Source organism: Colobus angolensis, unplaced genomic scaffold, assembly GCF_000951035.1.
Source record: "Colobus angolensis palliatus isolate OR3802 unplaced genomic scaffold, Cang.pa_1.0 Scaffold126, whole genome shotgun sequence".
NCBI lineage: Eukaryota > Metazoa > Chordata > Mammalia > Primates > Cercopithecidae > Colobus > Colobus angolensis.
Window position 1 is genome coordinate 7,338,625 of NW_012113808.1, and position 17,816 is coordinate 7,356,440.

At 41.5% G+C, this 17,816-nt stretch overlaps 1 protein-coding gene across 1 annotated transcript in view; it reads left to right on the forward strand.

The window, feature by feature from the left end:
- The first annotated feature begins 213 nt into the window (after positions 1-213).
- DUSP27 (dual specificity phosphatase 27 (putative)) overlaps positions 214-17,816 on the forward strand; it is a 38,808-nt gene continuing 21,205 nt past the window's right edge. Inside the window, exons 1-2 of the mRNA XM_011933380.1 lie at positions 214-311; positions 685-810. Of these exons, the coding sequence (XP_011788770.1) occupies positions 701-810 (110 nt within the window). The 5' untranslated portion in view covers positions 214-311; positions 685-700. The remainder of the gene's footprint in view (positions 312-684; positions 811-17,816) is intronic.

Here is a 17,816-nt window from a genome sequence, read left to right on the forward strand (position 1 = left end):
AGCTTCAGTCATTTCATCTGGGTCCCTCAGCCCTTGGTGGGGAACACCCAGGCAGGTTAGAGGTGAGTGTGCTTCTCCCCTCGTCAGTCCTGGTGAGCCCAGGACTTATAATACAAGGAGTAGCAGCTTTGTCCTGAGTGTCAGGGCACAGCCATGATGGCTGGGACCAGCTGCTGGTATACTTCATGTTCCTTAATAGGCTCCAGGATGATGCCTGAGCCAAAGGCCCTGCCTCCTGTGGCCTTGGTTAGAGTCACCGAAGGCCAGCTGCATCTTCCCCGGCAGAGACAAAGGGGTGCGCATGGGCATAGGTGAGGGGTGTGTGTGTATGCACACCCTATAATTTCAACTGAAAAATCTTGCTGGTCCGGGGAAGTCGTTGTTCTTCAACTTCTTGAGCTGAGTTCAGGTAACCTGCTAGCTCCTCTGCCTGCTCCCTTGCTGGCATCTGTGGAAGGAGCCACACTGGCACTTCATATTGTCACTTCAAGTTGGGCTCCTAATATGGTGGGGTGCACTTCTTGGTGTCCCGGTAAAAGTGGCTGGGCCAGGTCTGACTGGGTTTTCCTTGCCGGACCTTCCTATTTTAGTTCCACTGAGGTGACATCACCAACACACCTAATCCCCCGACAAAACCTCTGGAACCTAATTCCCTAACTGCCTTTTTCTTGCCAAAACTTTCAGAGGTTGGCAGGTTGTCATGGCGACCAGCAAGGACCCAGAGGAGGAGCAGGTAGTCCCAAGTGAGGAGGACGAAGCCAACGTGAGGGCGGTGCAGGCCCACTACCTCCGGAGCCCCTCCCCTAGCCAGTAAGTGACTGCTCATCTCCCACACTCACAGCCATAGCTGGGAGGGGCTGGGGACAGGTTGGACCATTGGCTCCAGGGAGCCTGCAGCCATCACCTCAGTTCACTCATTTAACAAATATTATTGAGTGTTTGTATGTGTCCTACTTTCTGGAGGAGGTAAATATGCGAATAGACTGATTGCAATGTGGCACGTGTGTGCTAGATATTAATATGTCCAGGATCTAGTATGTGGTGGACTAGACACTAGGGAAGGGAACAACTGGACTTGGAAGTCCATAGGAGGCTTGACTGGAAGAGATGATGATGGACCCGAACCTCAAAGGATGAGTAGGAATTTGGCAGTGCTTGATTCACTAGGACTGGGGCTGGATATGGGGATGACAGGCCGTAGACTATAAGAAAAGGGATCAGGAGAGGAGAAGCCCATGGAAGCATTCCCTAGCACTAAAATAACTTTTATCCATAATCAAGCTGTGTCTTTTAAACTGGGAGATGTGCATGCCTGGGGCAAGTGGCAAGATGCCAAGGGGCATGAGGCATCTTCCTGGAGAGTCCTCTTTTTACCACAAGTAATTTGAAGCTTTCTTTTACATTAAAATCTCCGACGTTATGTTATCATGTAGAATGAAAAAAATGTGCATAACGTTTTAAGACAAACCACAAGACATTAAAGAAATATCGTGCTTAAGCCTGCTAAAACAATATTGTGTGTGCCTGTCCATTTTCTTTTGTCATAAATCGTAACCGGAGACTTGACTTTTAATTATATCTCTGTCACCAAATTGGTGTGAAAAATAACTTAAATGATTGAGCCTTTAGTTGGAAATAACTAACTAAAACATCTGAAATTAACTTCCCCTCTAAGAATTTATCATTCTGCCTGACTTCACTTCTCTTCCATTCTCTTGGGGTCTTGCTGGCTCCTCCCTCCTGTGGTTCAAAAGGCTTCCCCAGTAGAGTAAGACGGGAACAAGGGCAGGTGCTCAGCACTCATGGGCCAGCGCACTTCACCCAAATGGAGCTTAGAGACTTCTCCTTTAAAATTCAGCATTATGTTGGGAGTCCAAGGCGGGAGGATCACGAGGTCAGGAGATCGAGCCCAAAGCCTGGCCAATATAGTGAAACCCCATCTCTACTAAAAATACAAAACTTAGAGAGGTATGGTGGTAGGTGCCTGTAATCTCAGCTACTCAGGAGGCTGAGGCAGGAGTATCACTTGAACCCGGGAGGCAGAGGTTTCAGTGAGCCGAGATCGTGCCACGGAACTTCAGCCTGGGTGACAGAGGAGTGAGACTCCATCTCAAAAAACAAAAAGAAAGAAAAAGAAAAGAAAAGAAAATTCAGCATTATGGTCTCACTTAGGAAAACTGTCAGGATTGAGAGATTTAACATATGTCCTCCTCTCTTGTATACCCCCCAATAAGGCAGAGGTCACTTTGTGTGTGGTTGGAATAGGTGACAGTTTCATGTATTGCTAAGGGTAATGTTAGCTGTTATATCTAAAGGACATTTCTTTCTTGCTCAAATAAATTCCAAAACAAGTACCTGAGCAGTGATTCAAGAACTAAGACTCCTTCTATCTTGAGGGTTCACCATGTTAAACATGGCTTCTAAAGTCACAATGCTCATCAGTATCCACATAAAATGGAGATGAGCATGGAGAATTTCCCAGGAGGTTTTATGGTCCAGACCTGAAAATGGCCACTTCATTTTCACTCATATTCCATTGTCTAGAACTCAGCAAGGCCATGCTTTCTTGAAAGGAAGGATGGGAAATAAGGTCCCTGAGCCCAAGAAAATGAGAAAATGAGTGTGTTGATAGTAGCAGTCTCAGCCACAATGTACTCCTCTAGTCAATCAATCCATGTTACCTTTTTTCCCCACCTATAGAACATGTTTACTGCCTCCCAAGTGAGACAACTCAAAATCCCACTCACCAACTGCTGCATACATAGTTCCAGGCTAGGTTCTCCAATGGGTGTGCGTTCTCTTCCTCAGGCCTGAATGCAACACCTTATGGTCGGATCAGGATAACTGCCAAAAACAGCTACCATTTTATAAAAGGAGGAAGAGGAAATACTGCAGTCATATAAATAATGAATATGTTGACCCAGGATGTGAGGAAACCTCCTACATTTGACCTTGATTTGTCTCTCTGAGAGGAATACCCTTGTCTGTTGTTCTCTTTGACCTCTAGCTCTGCCTTCCTAGTTGTCTTGCTTGTCCATTATCCTCCATAGCCACGTTGAAGATGTGTCTTCCTTGAAGGCTGTATAGCTTTTGCAGACTGTGTCCTGTTTATGAAAATTTGGTGACTCAGGGGCTGTTTTAAGGCTTATGCTGCCCAAAAGCTTTTGGAAGTTCCTGATTTCTTTGAAAATACTACCCTTTCAAAAACTCAATAGGTTTATGATCTATGTAGATTAGGCAACTCCATGTGTTACTAACCACACTCAAAATTATTTCCTAGATACAGTTTTCAATCCTGATTCATTCATTTGCCTTTTTGTCTCAGTTTACTGTTAGTTATCTTGGGACGTTGTCTGAAACTGTAAATATGGGTGGAGAGTCCAGGATGCATGTTGTAATTTGTAGTGTAATTGTTAGAAAGTTTTGCAATAGAATGTATAGCTAATAAGCTAATGAAGGGAAGATAAAATAATAAAATATAATCATTCCAAAAGAAGAAAAGAAAGTAGAGAAAAAGAATACAGAAAAAGAACAACTTTTTCCATAAGAAACTATAGGTTAAAAAAAGAAAGAAAGAAAAAGAATAATAAATAAGAAAATAGTAGGATGGCAGATTTAAGCTCAAATATATGAATAACTACATTAAATTTAAATAGACTAAATACTCCAACTAAAAGACAAAGATTGTCAGACTCAATTTTTTAAAAAGGCTACATAGCGCTTACCAGAGACACACCTTAAAAATAAGGATATAGGCTTGTCATGGTAGCTCATGCCTATAATTCTAGCACTTTGGGAGGCTGAGGTAGGATGATTACTTGAGGCCAGGAGTTTGAGACCAGACTAGGCAACATAGTGAGACCCTGTCTCTGCAAACTTTTTTTTTTTTTGAGACAGAGTCTTGCTCTGTCGCGAGGCTGGAGTGCAGTGGTGCGATCTCGGCTCACTGCAACCTTTGCCTCCAGGGTTCAAGTGGGTCTCCTGCCTCAGCCTCCAAAGTAGCTGGGACTACAGACACACACCACCCCACCCAGCTAATCTTTGTATTTTTATTAGAGACGGGGTTTCACCACGTTGGTCAGGATAGTCTCAATCTCTTGACCTCGTCATCCGTCCGCCTCAGCTCCCAAAGTGCTGGGATTACAGGTGTGAGCCACTGTGCCTGCCCAAGCATTTTTTAAAAAATTAGCCAGGCATGGTTGCCCGTGCCTGTAGCCTCAGCTACTCAGGAAGCTGAGGCAACAGGATTGCTTGAGCCCAGGAATTCAAGGCTGCAGTGAGTTATAACCATGCCACTGCATTCCAGCCTGGGTGACAAAGTGAGGCCCTATCTCAAAAAATAAAATAAAACAAAATAAAATAAGGATATACAGAAGTTAACAAAGAATAAAAGAAATTATACTACACTCTTCCAGTTACTGCTGCTCATAACTTCAAATTTTAGTGGCATAAAATACCATTTTATTATGTTCATAATCAGGAGCCTAGATGAGGCACAGTGGGGTTAGCCTGTCTTTGCTTGAGGATGTCCAAGGCCTCAGCTAGAAAGATTTGAAGACTGAAGATCACTTAAGGCTGAGGTGACTCACAGAGGCATCTTCACGTTTAGCAGTTTATGTTGAAATTTACCTGGGCTTTTGGCCAGAAAACCTAAGATGGTCCTTCCACGTGGGCTACTTTGGGCTTTCTCTAAGCATGGTAGCTAAATTCCAAGAGTTGCATCCAAGAGAATAAGATAGATGTATATTTATTTTCATGAGCTAGCCTCAGGAGTTACATAACACCACTTCTGCTGTACTCTGCTGTCACAAATGTCCACGAAGTTTCAAGGGGAGGCACTATAGATGTCATCACTCCATCAGAGAAGTATCAAGGTGATATCGTAAAGTAAGCAAAAACAAGCCAGTGAAGCAGATTTTAAAGTAGTTATTACTAGATACAAAGAGACAAAAAGAGACATTTCATAATGATCAAAGGTTCAATTCACCAGAAAGATTAAATAATTTTCAATTTCTATGTTTAATAACACAGCCTCAAAATATATAAGGAGAAAAACTGACAGAACTGAATGAAAAATTAAAAGCCACAATCTCCCTCAACTCTATGTATATTTTTAAAAACTATCTCAGCAACTTATAAAAATTTAAAAAATCAAAAGAACAATTTTTAATAAGAATATCAAAAAATTATCAAGAGTAGTTGGATCAAGCAATAAACAAAATTAACCTAATTAGCATTTATAGAACATGCACCCAACAACTACAGGATATATATTCTTGTCATGTACACATGGAGCATTTACCAAAATAGAGCATATACTGGGCCATACATATATCAACAAATGTTTAGTGATTGAAATAATGTAGAACATGTTATCTGAACATAGAAGAATAAAGATAGAGATCAGTTTAAAAAATTAAAAAATAGAGATTCAAATTAAAAGCACAATTCAATACTACTACATACTCACCAGAGTATCTCAAACTAAAGACCAACAATAGCAAATATGAAGATGTGAAGCAATCAAAACTCCCATTCGTTGCTGGTGAGAGTGTAAATTAGTACAACCTTTTGGAACTATTTTGCAGTATCTACTAAAGCTAAACATATGGTTGTCCTCTGATCCAGCAGGCTCACTCTTCATAAATACTTAACAAAAACAACTACATATGTGCACCAGAAGATAAATACTATAATGTTTAGCAACTAATAGTCATTAAGAATATAAGATGTACAAACAACATGATGAACTGTCCAATTAGCAGTAGGCTAGATAAATAAAGTCTGGCATATATATTTATTTTAAAAACTGCCTGCCTTGGCCTGTTTTCTGTTGCTATAACAGAATACCTGAGGGTGGGTAATGTACAAAGAATAGAGGTTTATTTGGCTCATAGCTCTGGAGGCTGGAAAGTCCAACATCAAGTGGCCACATTTGGCAAGGGCCTCATGCTGGCTCATAACATGGCAGATGGCGTCACATGGCATGAGTGCATGTGAGAGAGGAGAGCAGGCATGTGCAAAAGAGACCAAATGCAAGAGGCAGCCTCACCTTATAACAACCCCCTCTCCTGGTAACTAACCCAGTCACCCAAGAGCAAGAACTCACTCCCGTGAGAAAAACATTCATCTCTCCTAACAACTTAATCACCTCTTAAAACACTGCCCTCCAATGCCACCCCATTGGAGACCAAGCCTCAACATGAGTTTTGGTGAAGACAAAACATAGCATTGCCCTAGGGAATATGTATTTTATTAACTGCCTATCACATTGGAGTGATTGAGCTTCTCAGATTGTTGACTGAGGAAGGCAAATAATAAATATGACACAAAGGGGGAAGGGGTGAAGGGAGTCACCGAAAGGGGAAATAGGAGGCAGGGAAGACTAATTCTGCTGGTTTCCCAATTTTACACCACCTTAGCCTACCACAAGACAAAAGCATTGAAGCAAAGGCATTCAGTTCTTAGCCCTTCCAGCAGCCAGTCTCCCTTACTGGGCAAAAACAGGCTCAACCTGAAAGACCCACTGTCCTGTGCAATGGACTGAACTTCCTTAAAACATGGCCCTGCATCCAGAGCAAATGTCATCTGGATTTGCAGTGACTGCTGCTGAATCCTATTGGTTTTAATGCCCTTCTAGGTTTGTGTCTACTACTCAGCAATTGATTTCTAGAAACTTACCCCAAATCATCTAGCCCTTTTCAGAAATTTTCAAGGAAGGCAAACATGTGGTGACATGGTGACATTTCATGGGCTATCTCTTCCCACAGTGTCCTCATAAAATCTGAACTCTAAACTATTACAATTGCACAGGCTTTGGAGCTATCATCCAATTAATCCCACTTTACTACACAGAACCACACCTAAACCAGTTCAGATGAATGAATCTACAGTGTTTTTTAAAAATGAAAACAGAACCTCAGACTTGGAGAAAATATTTGTAAATTACGTATCTGATAAAGAACTTCTATCTAGAATGTATTTTTTAAAACTTCCACAACCTACTAATAAGGAAACAAACAACTCAATTAAAAAGCAGACAAATGATTTGAATACATAGTCACCAAAAAAGATACGTGGATAGCAAATAAGCTCATGAAAAAAATACTCAAAATCCTTAATCATTAGGGACACACAAATTAAAACCACAATGAGTTATCATTACATAACTATTAAAATATCTGAAATTAAAAAGATTGACCATACCAAATGTTGGTGGAAAATGTGGAGTACTTGGGACAATCTTATACTGCTGGTGGGAATGTAAAATAGTCCAGCCATTTTACAGTTTTTCAGTTTCTTATAAAATTAAACACACATCTACCTAAACATGCATACCTATATCTACATGATCCTGTCATTCTACTCCTAGGTATATACTCAAGAAAAATGAAAGCCTATGTCTCCCAGGCACAGTGGCTCATGTCTGTAATCCCAGCACTTTAGGAGGCTGAGGCAAGTGGATCCCCTAAGGTCAGGAGTTTGAGGCCAGCCTGGCCAACAGAGTGAAACCCCATCTTAACCAAAAATACAATAATTAGCTGGGTGTGGTGGGTGGGCACCTGTAAACCCAGCAACTTAGGCTGAGGCAAAAGAATCGCTTGAACCAGAGAGGTGGAGGTTGCAGTGAACCAAGATTGCACCACTGCACTTCAGCCTAGGCAACAGAGTAAGATTCTGTCTCAAAACAAAACAAAACAAAACCCTATGCCTATGCAAAGACTTGTACATGAATGTTCATAGCAAGTTTATTTGTAATAGCCAAAAAACTAAAAACACCCTAGATGTCCGTTGACAAGTGAATGGATAAACACATCGTGTTACATTTATACGTAGAAATACTATACAGCAATGAAAAGAAATGAGCTATTGATTCATACAACAACATGGATGAATCTCAAAGTAATTGCACTGCTTGAAAGTCAGACAGAAAAAGGGTACACACTGTATTATTCCATTTATATAAAATTCTAGAAAATGCAAATACATCTTTATAGTGGCAGAAAGTAGTTTAATGGTTGCCTGGGGGGCATAGGGCAGGGAGGGGGTGAGAGGGAGAGCTTAAAAAGGGGCACAAGGGATGATGTGATCTTGAGTGTAGTGATCGCTTCACGGATGTATACATACGTCAAATCTTACCAGTTTATATATTTTAAATGTGTGCATTTTGTATATCAATAATAAAGCTGTTTCTTAAAAAGTATATATATATAATAAATAAAACCCTCTTTTAGGAGGCAGTATGGTACTGTGGAAAGAAATTAAGTGGTGTAGTGGAGACCAAAATTGAGGTCAGATCTGCCCTCCTACTTATAAACCCTTGAAAGCTTGCTTAAATTACGTAATCAAAAAAATCCGAATACCAGTTTTACCCAGTAGTAGAGAATAAATAATATAACATATATAAAGGTATACTAGATATTTGATAAATGGTGGTTCTCTTCCTTTTTCCTTCCAGAGAAAGATATCTGACAATAAAATTTTTTCAGTAACTCATCATGTCAAGAAATTTTTATTTAGCCAGAGTCCCACACACACTGGTTAAGACATCATGCTTCTCTAATTCTGCCATGAGCAAATCCTGTATTCTAAGGAGCAGAGTATCACTTACTGATGTTTGTCCCCGTCCTGAATAGTCCTCCTTGTACTTGATAAGTGCCTGAAATTCCATCCTTCTAGTTTTATGACTTCAGGTAAAGGTTTGAGTCTTTAAGTTAAATTTCAAGTCTTTAAGTTAAATTATGCACCAAGTCAGCAAATACCTCACCAACGGACTCTTAGTGCTTGTACTAGTTTCCTAGGGCTGCCACAGCAAATTACTGCAGACTGGGCAGCTTAGAAACAAGAGAAATTTATTTTCTCACATTTTGGAAGCCAGAAGTCTGAAATCAAGGTGGTGACAGAGCCACACAGCCTCCGAAGACTCTAAGGAAGGCTCCTTCCTTGTCTCTTGCTCGTTTCTGTTGGCTACGGGCGTTTCTTGCATTGTGGCAGCATAATTCCAGTCTTCAAAAGGCCTTCTGCTCTGTATTCTCTTCTCTTCTAAGGACACTTGCCACTGGCTTTAGAGTCAATCCTAATTTAAAGTTATCTCATCTCAAAAGCTTTAACTTAATTACGCCTGCAATGATCCTTTTCCCAAAAAAAGATTACATTCCCAGGTTTTGGAAGATATACCATTTTGGAGGACCATCGTTTAACTCACTACAGCCCTATATCCAGCCCCTAGCAAACATAATTCTACTCTTTCCTGTGGAACTAGAACAGAGTCTTACAAAACTTCACCCAGTGCTCCAAACAGTCACTAGCAACCAACCAAAATTAGCAGGGATGTAGCCTGCTTGCTGTCCTGGCAGGGAGTCTTAACATTTCAAGTCCCATCTGTAAATCTCATGCTAGGGTGAATTAAGAACGTGAGAAAGGGGTGTAGACAATGAATGGGGTATCAAATCTTCATTTTTGCCTGAGTTAGGCACTAACTTCAAACAGCTTAAATTCAAACCTAGCCACTATGAGTCACTCTCTGGAAGAAAATAGGTGGTTAGAGATTCATCCATCTCATAGCTAGGCAAATTTCCCTAAGTGATTCATGAGTTGACACTAAAATTTAAAACCTCCTGTCTGTGGGGCAGCTTCGTGGGGACCTCTCCCTTACCTATAGTCTCTGCCAGACCTTCGCAGTCACCTAAATAAATACAGCCTAAGAAATAAGTGTGCTTGTAATGCAAACCAACCTCTGCCCCGTCTCTTCCTTCTTAGCTATTATCATCAGTTTTCTCTTCCTTTCCAACTAAAGGAGTAAAGACATTTTTCTCATTCTCTTGTTCTTGATTTGAAGAATGTTTTTCGACTTTACTTTATATCTTTCCAAGTCAAAATCCATTTCTTGCTTTGGCTTTTAGAGCTGAACTTTTCAAGACTTTGCAGTTTTTCAGAACTGTTTGGTAAGGCCTGATCAGGCTTCCTCTCACGGTGGCACTGATTCCCTTGACCTTCAGTGAATTTCCTTAACTGTGCTCTCCTTAACCTTCCTGTGGTGAGCAAGCATCTGTGATGTGTGGGGTAGGAGATAGGGGCATGAAGTGTAATTTCTCAGTGTTTTCATTGTGTTTCTTTGAGAAATGGCTCCTCCTGTCCATCCTTTCTCCTTTACATGTCTTTTTCAGTGAAAATGTCTCCACCTCGGCTCTTTCACTAAGCCTGTTGGAAGCAGCTTTCTAAAAATCGATTTTCTTTAGTTTACTGACTTCTTTTCTTTCTTAGAGCCTGAATTTTGTCTGTGTGTGGTCATTTTCTCTGAAGTCACTGAACACTTACAGAAACCTTGTCCTTTTTTGCAAAACCCGAATCAAGAAAGACGCCTCCTCCTGGGCCTCTACCTCCATTTCACTTCCGAGGGACTCCTTGACAGGAAGTGATCAGCTATAGGGAAGTCTGGACTGAAGGACCCCAGTTCCACTGCATTCCATGTCTGGACATCAGGCAACTAGTTTAAAGCAATGGCTTTCAAATTTTGCTGACTGCCATCTGCAGTATGACAATACCATTTACAGCTCAACTCAGAGATACATACATGTATATATAAATTTTAAAAAGTTCACAAAACTACATTTATCCTTACAATGTGTAGTGCCCTCCCTCCCTTTCTTTCCCCTCCCTCCCTTTCTTCCTCTTTTCCTTCCTTCCTTCCCTCCCTTCCTTCCTTCTTTCCTTCCTTCCTTTTTCTGTTTCCTTTTTTTCTTTCTGTCCCAGATGCTGAGCACAACCCATTGAATTGATTTTATGATACACAGATTGGTCAGTCGGCAATTTTGAAAAATGCAGGTCTAAAGCAAGCTGCACCACTCTCCTGCTCTTGGTTAGGAAGTCCATCAAACTCCCCTTTATTGTTCCTCTTTCAATTCAGCCTCAAGGCTTTTTAGCAGCTGCTTCCTGATCCTATGATGAGGTATGTATTGATCCTAGATCCTTTCTTTCCCCGCCTGTCTTTCTCGAACAGCCAGCCCTCACTGCTTTCTAATCAGGGTGTGAGTGTCATCTCACTCCATCTCAGGTATGCCGGTTGGGACACAGACATATCATAAATCAAAACCTCTAGGGCTGCCATCTCACTGACCTTGCAAATATAAACAGGGCCAGTTGTTCAGGTCTCTCCCTCCTTCTTCTTTTCTATTTCTGCAGTCCTCCTTCTCTGTGGAAAACAAGCACCCGTTTTAGGTATTGCCCCCACACCTTTCTTTGTTAGACTTAATAAACTGTGTCTGTGGCAAACAGTTTTATGACTATTAGGTTTACATCTCCCCTCACAGCGGCTGACTCATAAAAGCATCTGTAATCTACATCCTACATTCCACACTGGGTAATACGGAGCAGAGTTGAAAGTTGCTCACATTTTAGCATCAGCAACCAAAGACAGAAACATCGTGGGGCTGGGGAGGAAATCTGTTCTGAACCCCCTCTCTTTTCTCAATTACAAAGCTGCCAGCTTCTCAAGAGCTTACCGGGTAGGCTCTTCACGTATGATTTCTCAGGCTTGCCGACTCATTAGCCGAACTTCAATCTTTACCACCCATAAAAAGGAAAGATTTCTCTTTTCAGATTTTCCCCTATCAAACCCACAGTCTCAGAGTGTAGGTATATTTAGGACGGATTCTTGGTTCTCAGTATTTGTTATTTAAAACCAAATGCTCACAATTTAAAGTCAACGTTGTTCAGGGAAAACGGCAGGACGGAGGGCTCCCGGATGGATAATCCCAGGCCAGGATCCTGGCAGTCCCACCTGCTGAGTTCCTTGCACGGCCTTTCTGCACACCTGACAGGTGAGGGCACCTCCTATGTCTACTTTCAGTCTGTGTCAGTTGCTTGGAATACTGATTACAATGTGAGAAATCCTCTTTGGGACATAAAGGAACAAAGAAAACTGACCAAGTAGAAGAAATGTGGTGCTGTGTAAGTAAGAAGCCCTTGTAATCCCTACAGTAATACAATAATTCTCAGCATGGATCTGTTTGGTTTGGTTTTGCCCCAAACCTCATTTTACATAATACTGACCCTTAACAAATAAAATGATTAATGTTTTATTAATAAGAGTATAAATAGTGTTAATTACTGAAAAATAATAAAACTCCCTTAATAAACATTGTTGAAATGGAAAATATGACTGCTCACATTTATGTAAAATCTGGGGCTTTGATTCTCATTTTATGAAATGTTGATATATGAAAGCTAGCTGTCCTGAACCCCTGCAGCTCAGAATGTCCACCAGGTCTGGTATAGAGGCAGGGTTTGCTCTACAATATTGGCATGATTTTGTTGTTGCTTCCCATCCACAAAATATTTGGCTCAGTCACTGATATTTGTTAGGTTGTGTATCACTATTGAGGAGAAGAGTGCCTACGCATTTGCTTAAAACTTGCTTCTTGGCCCTTGGAATAGCACTGTTCCTGTGATCTGCTGGGACTTAACAAATCATCCCAAAACTTAATGACTAAAGACAATAATTTTATTTTGCTCCCCTTTTTGTGGGTCAGCAATTTGGACAGGACTTGACTGGGCAGTTTATCTGTTTCATATGGCATCAGCTGGAGTGGCCTGATGGGCTGCAAGGTCCATTTCTAAGAGGATCATTTACATGGTTGGCTGTTGGCTGGGAGCTCAGCAGGGACTGTTGACTAGTGGCCTTTCTAGCTTGGTGTTCTGGGGGTAGTCAGACTTCTTATAAGGCAGCTCAGGAGTTCCCAGAGAGAGTGCCAAGACCCAGAGAAGGGAAGCTTCCCTCAAGACATAAGCTCAAAAACTGACCAGTTATCACTTCTACCATATTCTATTGTTCAGAGCAGTCACAGAGACTACCCAGATTCTAGGGCAGTAGACATAGACCCCACCTCTCTATGCAAGGAGTACCACAGATCTGGGGTGACCATTACTCTACCATAAGAAAAAATTGCTAATTACTAACATAGGCCTCAGATATTATATACATCTTGGCCTCTGAAGGGCAGAGAGTAGGCATGGAGAGCACACAGCCAAGATCCTGCTTTTGCTTTGAGGCTTGCTACTGGTGTCCCAGTAAAACGATGAGCATGCAGCAAACACTTGATAGATCTTATTGCTGATTGTTGTAACTGCCACATTCCCTTAAGTATAGTACTGTTGAAGACAAATTCAGTCAGTGAGTCAGAATTTATCTATTAAACATTTACTGTTTGCCAGACATTCTCCTAGGTACTAGGAACACAATGGTCAACAAAATACCCAGTCATGGTCCTTGCCCTCATAGAGGGTATGATCTAGTATAGGAGACCAATATTTATCAAATGATTTCATAAATAAGCATAAAATTGCATCTGATAGAAGTGCCATAAAAACAGATGTATGGTGCAAGCTCAAGGAAGACTTCCCTAAAGAAGGGATGATTGAACTAAAATCTGAAAAATGGGGGAAGCAGGAGAGGACTAACCATCAGGCTGCAGAAATGGACTTCTACAAAGTCCGTAGGCAGAGAGGAACTTGGTAAGAATGACAGCCAAAAGAAGACCAGTGTACTGGAAAGGGTGAGCCGAAGAGAACCCAGTGCAAGTTGAGGTTGAAGAGGAGGAAGGGGCCAGAGACCACAGGGCCTTGGAAATCATCAGGTTTGATCCCTTAGGTGGTAAGTGGACACCTGACTCAGCCTTATCATAGTCCACCCATTCATCCAGACATCCAGCTCTTCATCCATCTGCCCATCTGTCTGTACAGCCACTCAGTCAGTCATCAAACCCTGACTGATCACCTTCCATCTGCTAGAGACACAGGTAAATAAGACCACCTAATCCACCTAATCTGTACCTTTATAGAGCTCACTGCCACCCCAACGAGGTGTTTAAGTCTTTACTATCTTCACCAAGTAATGAGATTCCAAAGATCTCTCTAGTTTTAACACCCAAAGATAATATCCCATGAACTTTACCCTTAATCCACCCCCACTGTCCAGTAATGCTTATTTGAAAATGCATCTTTTGGTCAGAGAAAGTACTTGGTGCTAGAATGGAAATGAGCCAACACAACTGCTATCGTAAAACTCTATTATCTTCACCAAGCAATGAGATCTCTAAAGACCTCTCTAGTTTTAACATCCGAGATAATTTGGAACTGAATTAAATTGAGTCGATTAGAGTTATGGGGGAAAAGAAAGGCAGATAGGAGGCAGGACTAACTTGCAGCTCCCACTTGGATGAACAGAACAGCATGTAGAGACTCACATCATGAACCTTTGCTCCAAGAACTACCACAGGAACATACCAGGAAAACTGAAACGATTCACAGACCCTTTCAAAGAAGCAGTTTGCTGCTGCAAACATCGTGAGATAGCCAAAAAACTGTGAATGCCCAAAGAGTGAGAGGGGGAAAGTCTGCCTCCAAACACACATCTTCACTGAAGAACCTGAAAATCCAGATCACAGGAGAAGGATTCAACCATTCCTAGAGGTGAAATGAATTTAGAGAGCTGAGAAACATAAAAGTAGAAGCAGCAGCAGGAAGAGCCCTGTAAACACTCCCAGTCCCCAGGGAAGCCATTTTTGACTTTATCTCACAGGCGTCCTTGGGGAGGGCAGCCAGGGGTATTGGGGAAGGACCACAGGGAAAAGGAAACTTCCAGCTGAACTTTGTAATAATTTCAACCAAGTGTAAATTGTCCAAGGCAGAATGGGGATGGGGGAACGGCAAACAGGAAGTGCAAACAAGAGCGCAGAAGTCACCACAGGGGAGTAGTGGCGGGGCCTAAAAGCTCTGCTTGCTTTTTCCTTAGGGAGGTTTGTAGCCTGGGGCAAGATCTCATCCCTGCTTACCGGCTGCCTAAATATAAACTCAATGCTGTTGGTGGGGCATAGTGAAAATGAGACTGGCCTTGCTGGCTGTGTGGGAACTGGGTGAGGTGCCCACTGCCAGGTTTATCCCCACTTCCCTGGCAACCTGTATGATGCAGCAGAGGCAACCACAATCCCCCTGGGAACATAACTCCATTGGCCTAAGAACCACACCCCGACAGCAGCCACAGCAAGCCCCGTCCGAGGAGAGTCTGAGCTCAGACACACCTAAACCTACCCCCACTTTATGGTCTTTCTCCACATGCCCTAGTAGCCAAAGACAAAAGACATAATCTCTTGAAAGCTCTATGGCCTCACCCTTCACCTGAGAAACCTGAATATTTATCCAGGAGACCTTAGGACAAGTTTGTTTCCCCCCTGCAGCTGTTGCTTTCCTGAAGGTGCCACCTCCTGGCTGGAGGTCAACCAGCTCAAGCCATTACAACAACTCATAAAAGAACAATGCTGCTCCAACCAAGGAGAAAACAACAGCTAATTCTACCACCTGTAACATCCTGGCTAACCAGAGGTCCTGAGTCTGTACACATGACAGCTTTACTGCTACCATAACCAGCATTTGAGAAAACCAGTGCACTAAACAAAACTATAACCAAGGACCCTCACAGAGTCCATTTCACTCCTCTGCTACCTCCACCGGAGCAGGTACTGGTATCCATGACTGAGAGACCGAAAGGCGGATCACATCACAGGATTCTTTGTAGACACTCCCCAGTACAAGCCTGAAGCCCTGGTAGCTCCACTGGGTGGCTAGACCCAGAAGAGCAATAACAGTCACTGTAGTCCAGCTCTCAGGAAGCCCCATCTCTAGTGGAAGGAGGAGAGCACCACATCAAGAGAGCATCACATGAGACAAAAGAATCTGAATAGTAGCCCTTGAGCTCCAGGTCTTTCCTCTGACATAGTCTAGCCAAATGAGAAGGAACCAGAAAAACAATTCTGGCGATATGACAAAGCAAGGTTCTTTAACACCCCCAAAAGATCACATTAGCTCACCAGCAATGAATCCAAACCAAGAAGAAATCTCTGTATTGCCAGAAAAAGAATTCAGAGGGTCGATTATTAAACAACTCAAGGAGGCACCAGAGAAAGGTGAAAATCAACTTAAAGAAATTTTAAAAATAATACAAGATATGAACAAAACAAACTCCAGAAAAAATAGATAGCATCAATAAAAAAAAATCACAACTTCTGGAAATGAAAGACACACCTAGGGAAATACAAAATACACTGGAATATTTCAACAATAGAACCAAACAAGTAGAAGAAAGACCTTAAGGACTCAAAGACAAGGTGAGAGAATTAACAATAGTGATGCCATTTTTCTACCTTGGTGATTGTGTTTTCTGCCTTGGTGACAGTGTTCCCAGAAGCAAAGCAAATGTCAACCTCACCCATACCTTTAACAGAGCATAACAATCCTGACCACAACAAAGTCTGACTGGCCCTTACCACATCCTTCCCTGGCCCCTTACAGTTCCAACCTGCCAGCACTTCCCCAACCCCTCTCCTGTAGAAACTTTATTATAAAAACCTCAGCTTTAAGCTATCAGGGTCTCAACCAGACTCCTGACTGAGATACCTTGCAGGCTTATTCCTGTGAATAAACCTGTTTGGCCATTGAGTTGCTTTCTCTCCATTGCTCTCTTCCTTTATGTTTTCCTAACACAAAGTTTTCAAATTAACCCAATCCAACAAAGACAAAGAAAAAAGAATTTTTGAAAGATAAACAAAGCCTCCAAGAAGTTTAGAGTTATGTTAAATGACCAAACCTGAGAATAATTGGCGTTCCTGAGGAAGAAGAGAAATCTAAAAGTTTGGAAAGCTTATTTGAGGGAATAATCAAGGAGAACTTCCCTGGCCTAGAGATCTAGACATTCAAATACAAGAAGCACAAAGAACACCCAGGAAATTCATTGCAAAAAGATTATCATCTAGGTATACAGTCATTTGGTTATCTAAAGTCAAGACAAAGGAAAGAATATTAAGAGCTGTGAAGCAAAAGCATCAAATAAATTATAAAGGAAAATCTATGAGAGTAACAGCAGATTTCTCAGCTGAAACACTACAATCTAGAATGGATTGGGTTCCTATCTTTAATGTCCTTAAATAAAATAATTATTAGACAAGAATTTTGTATCCAGCAAAACTAAGCTTCATAAATGAAGGAGAGATAGTATTTTTCAGACAAACAAATGCTGAGAGAATTTGCCACTACCAAGCCAGCACTACAAGAACTGTTATAAGGGGTTCTAAATCTTGAAACAAAACCTCAAAATACACCAAAATGAACTTATTTAAAGCATAAATCTCACAAGGCCTATAACACAATAACACAATAAAAAAAAAGATATTCAGGCAACAATCAGCATGATGAATAGAATAGTATCTCACATCTCAACAGGAACGTTGAATGTAACTGGCCTAAATGCTCCACTTAAAAGAGACAGAATGGCAGAATGGATAAGAATTCACCAACCAAGTATCTTCTGTCTTCAGGAGACTCATGTAACACATAAGGACTCACATAAACTTAAGGCAAAGGAGTGGAAAAAGATATTCCATGCAACTGGACACCAAAAGCAAGCAGCAGTAGCTATTCTTATATCAGACAAAACAGACCTTAAAACAACAACAGGTGAAAAAGACAAAGAAGGACATTATATAATGATAAAATAACTAGTCCAACAGAAAAATATCACAATCCTAAATATATATGCACCTGAGACTGGCACTCCCAAGTTAATAAAACAATTACTAATAGACCTAAGAAATGAGATAGACTGCAACACAATAATAGTGGGGAACTTCAGTACTCCACTGACAGCACTAGACAGATCATGAAGACAGAAAGTCAACAAAGAAACAATGGACTTGGCCGGGCGTGGTGGCTCAAGCCTGTAATCCCAGCACTTTGGGAGGCCGAGACGGGCGGATCACGAGGTCAGG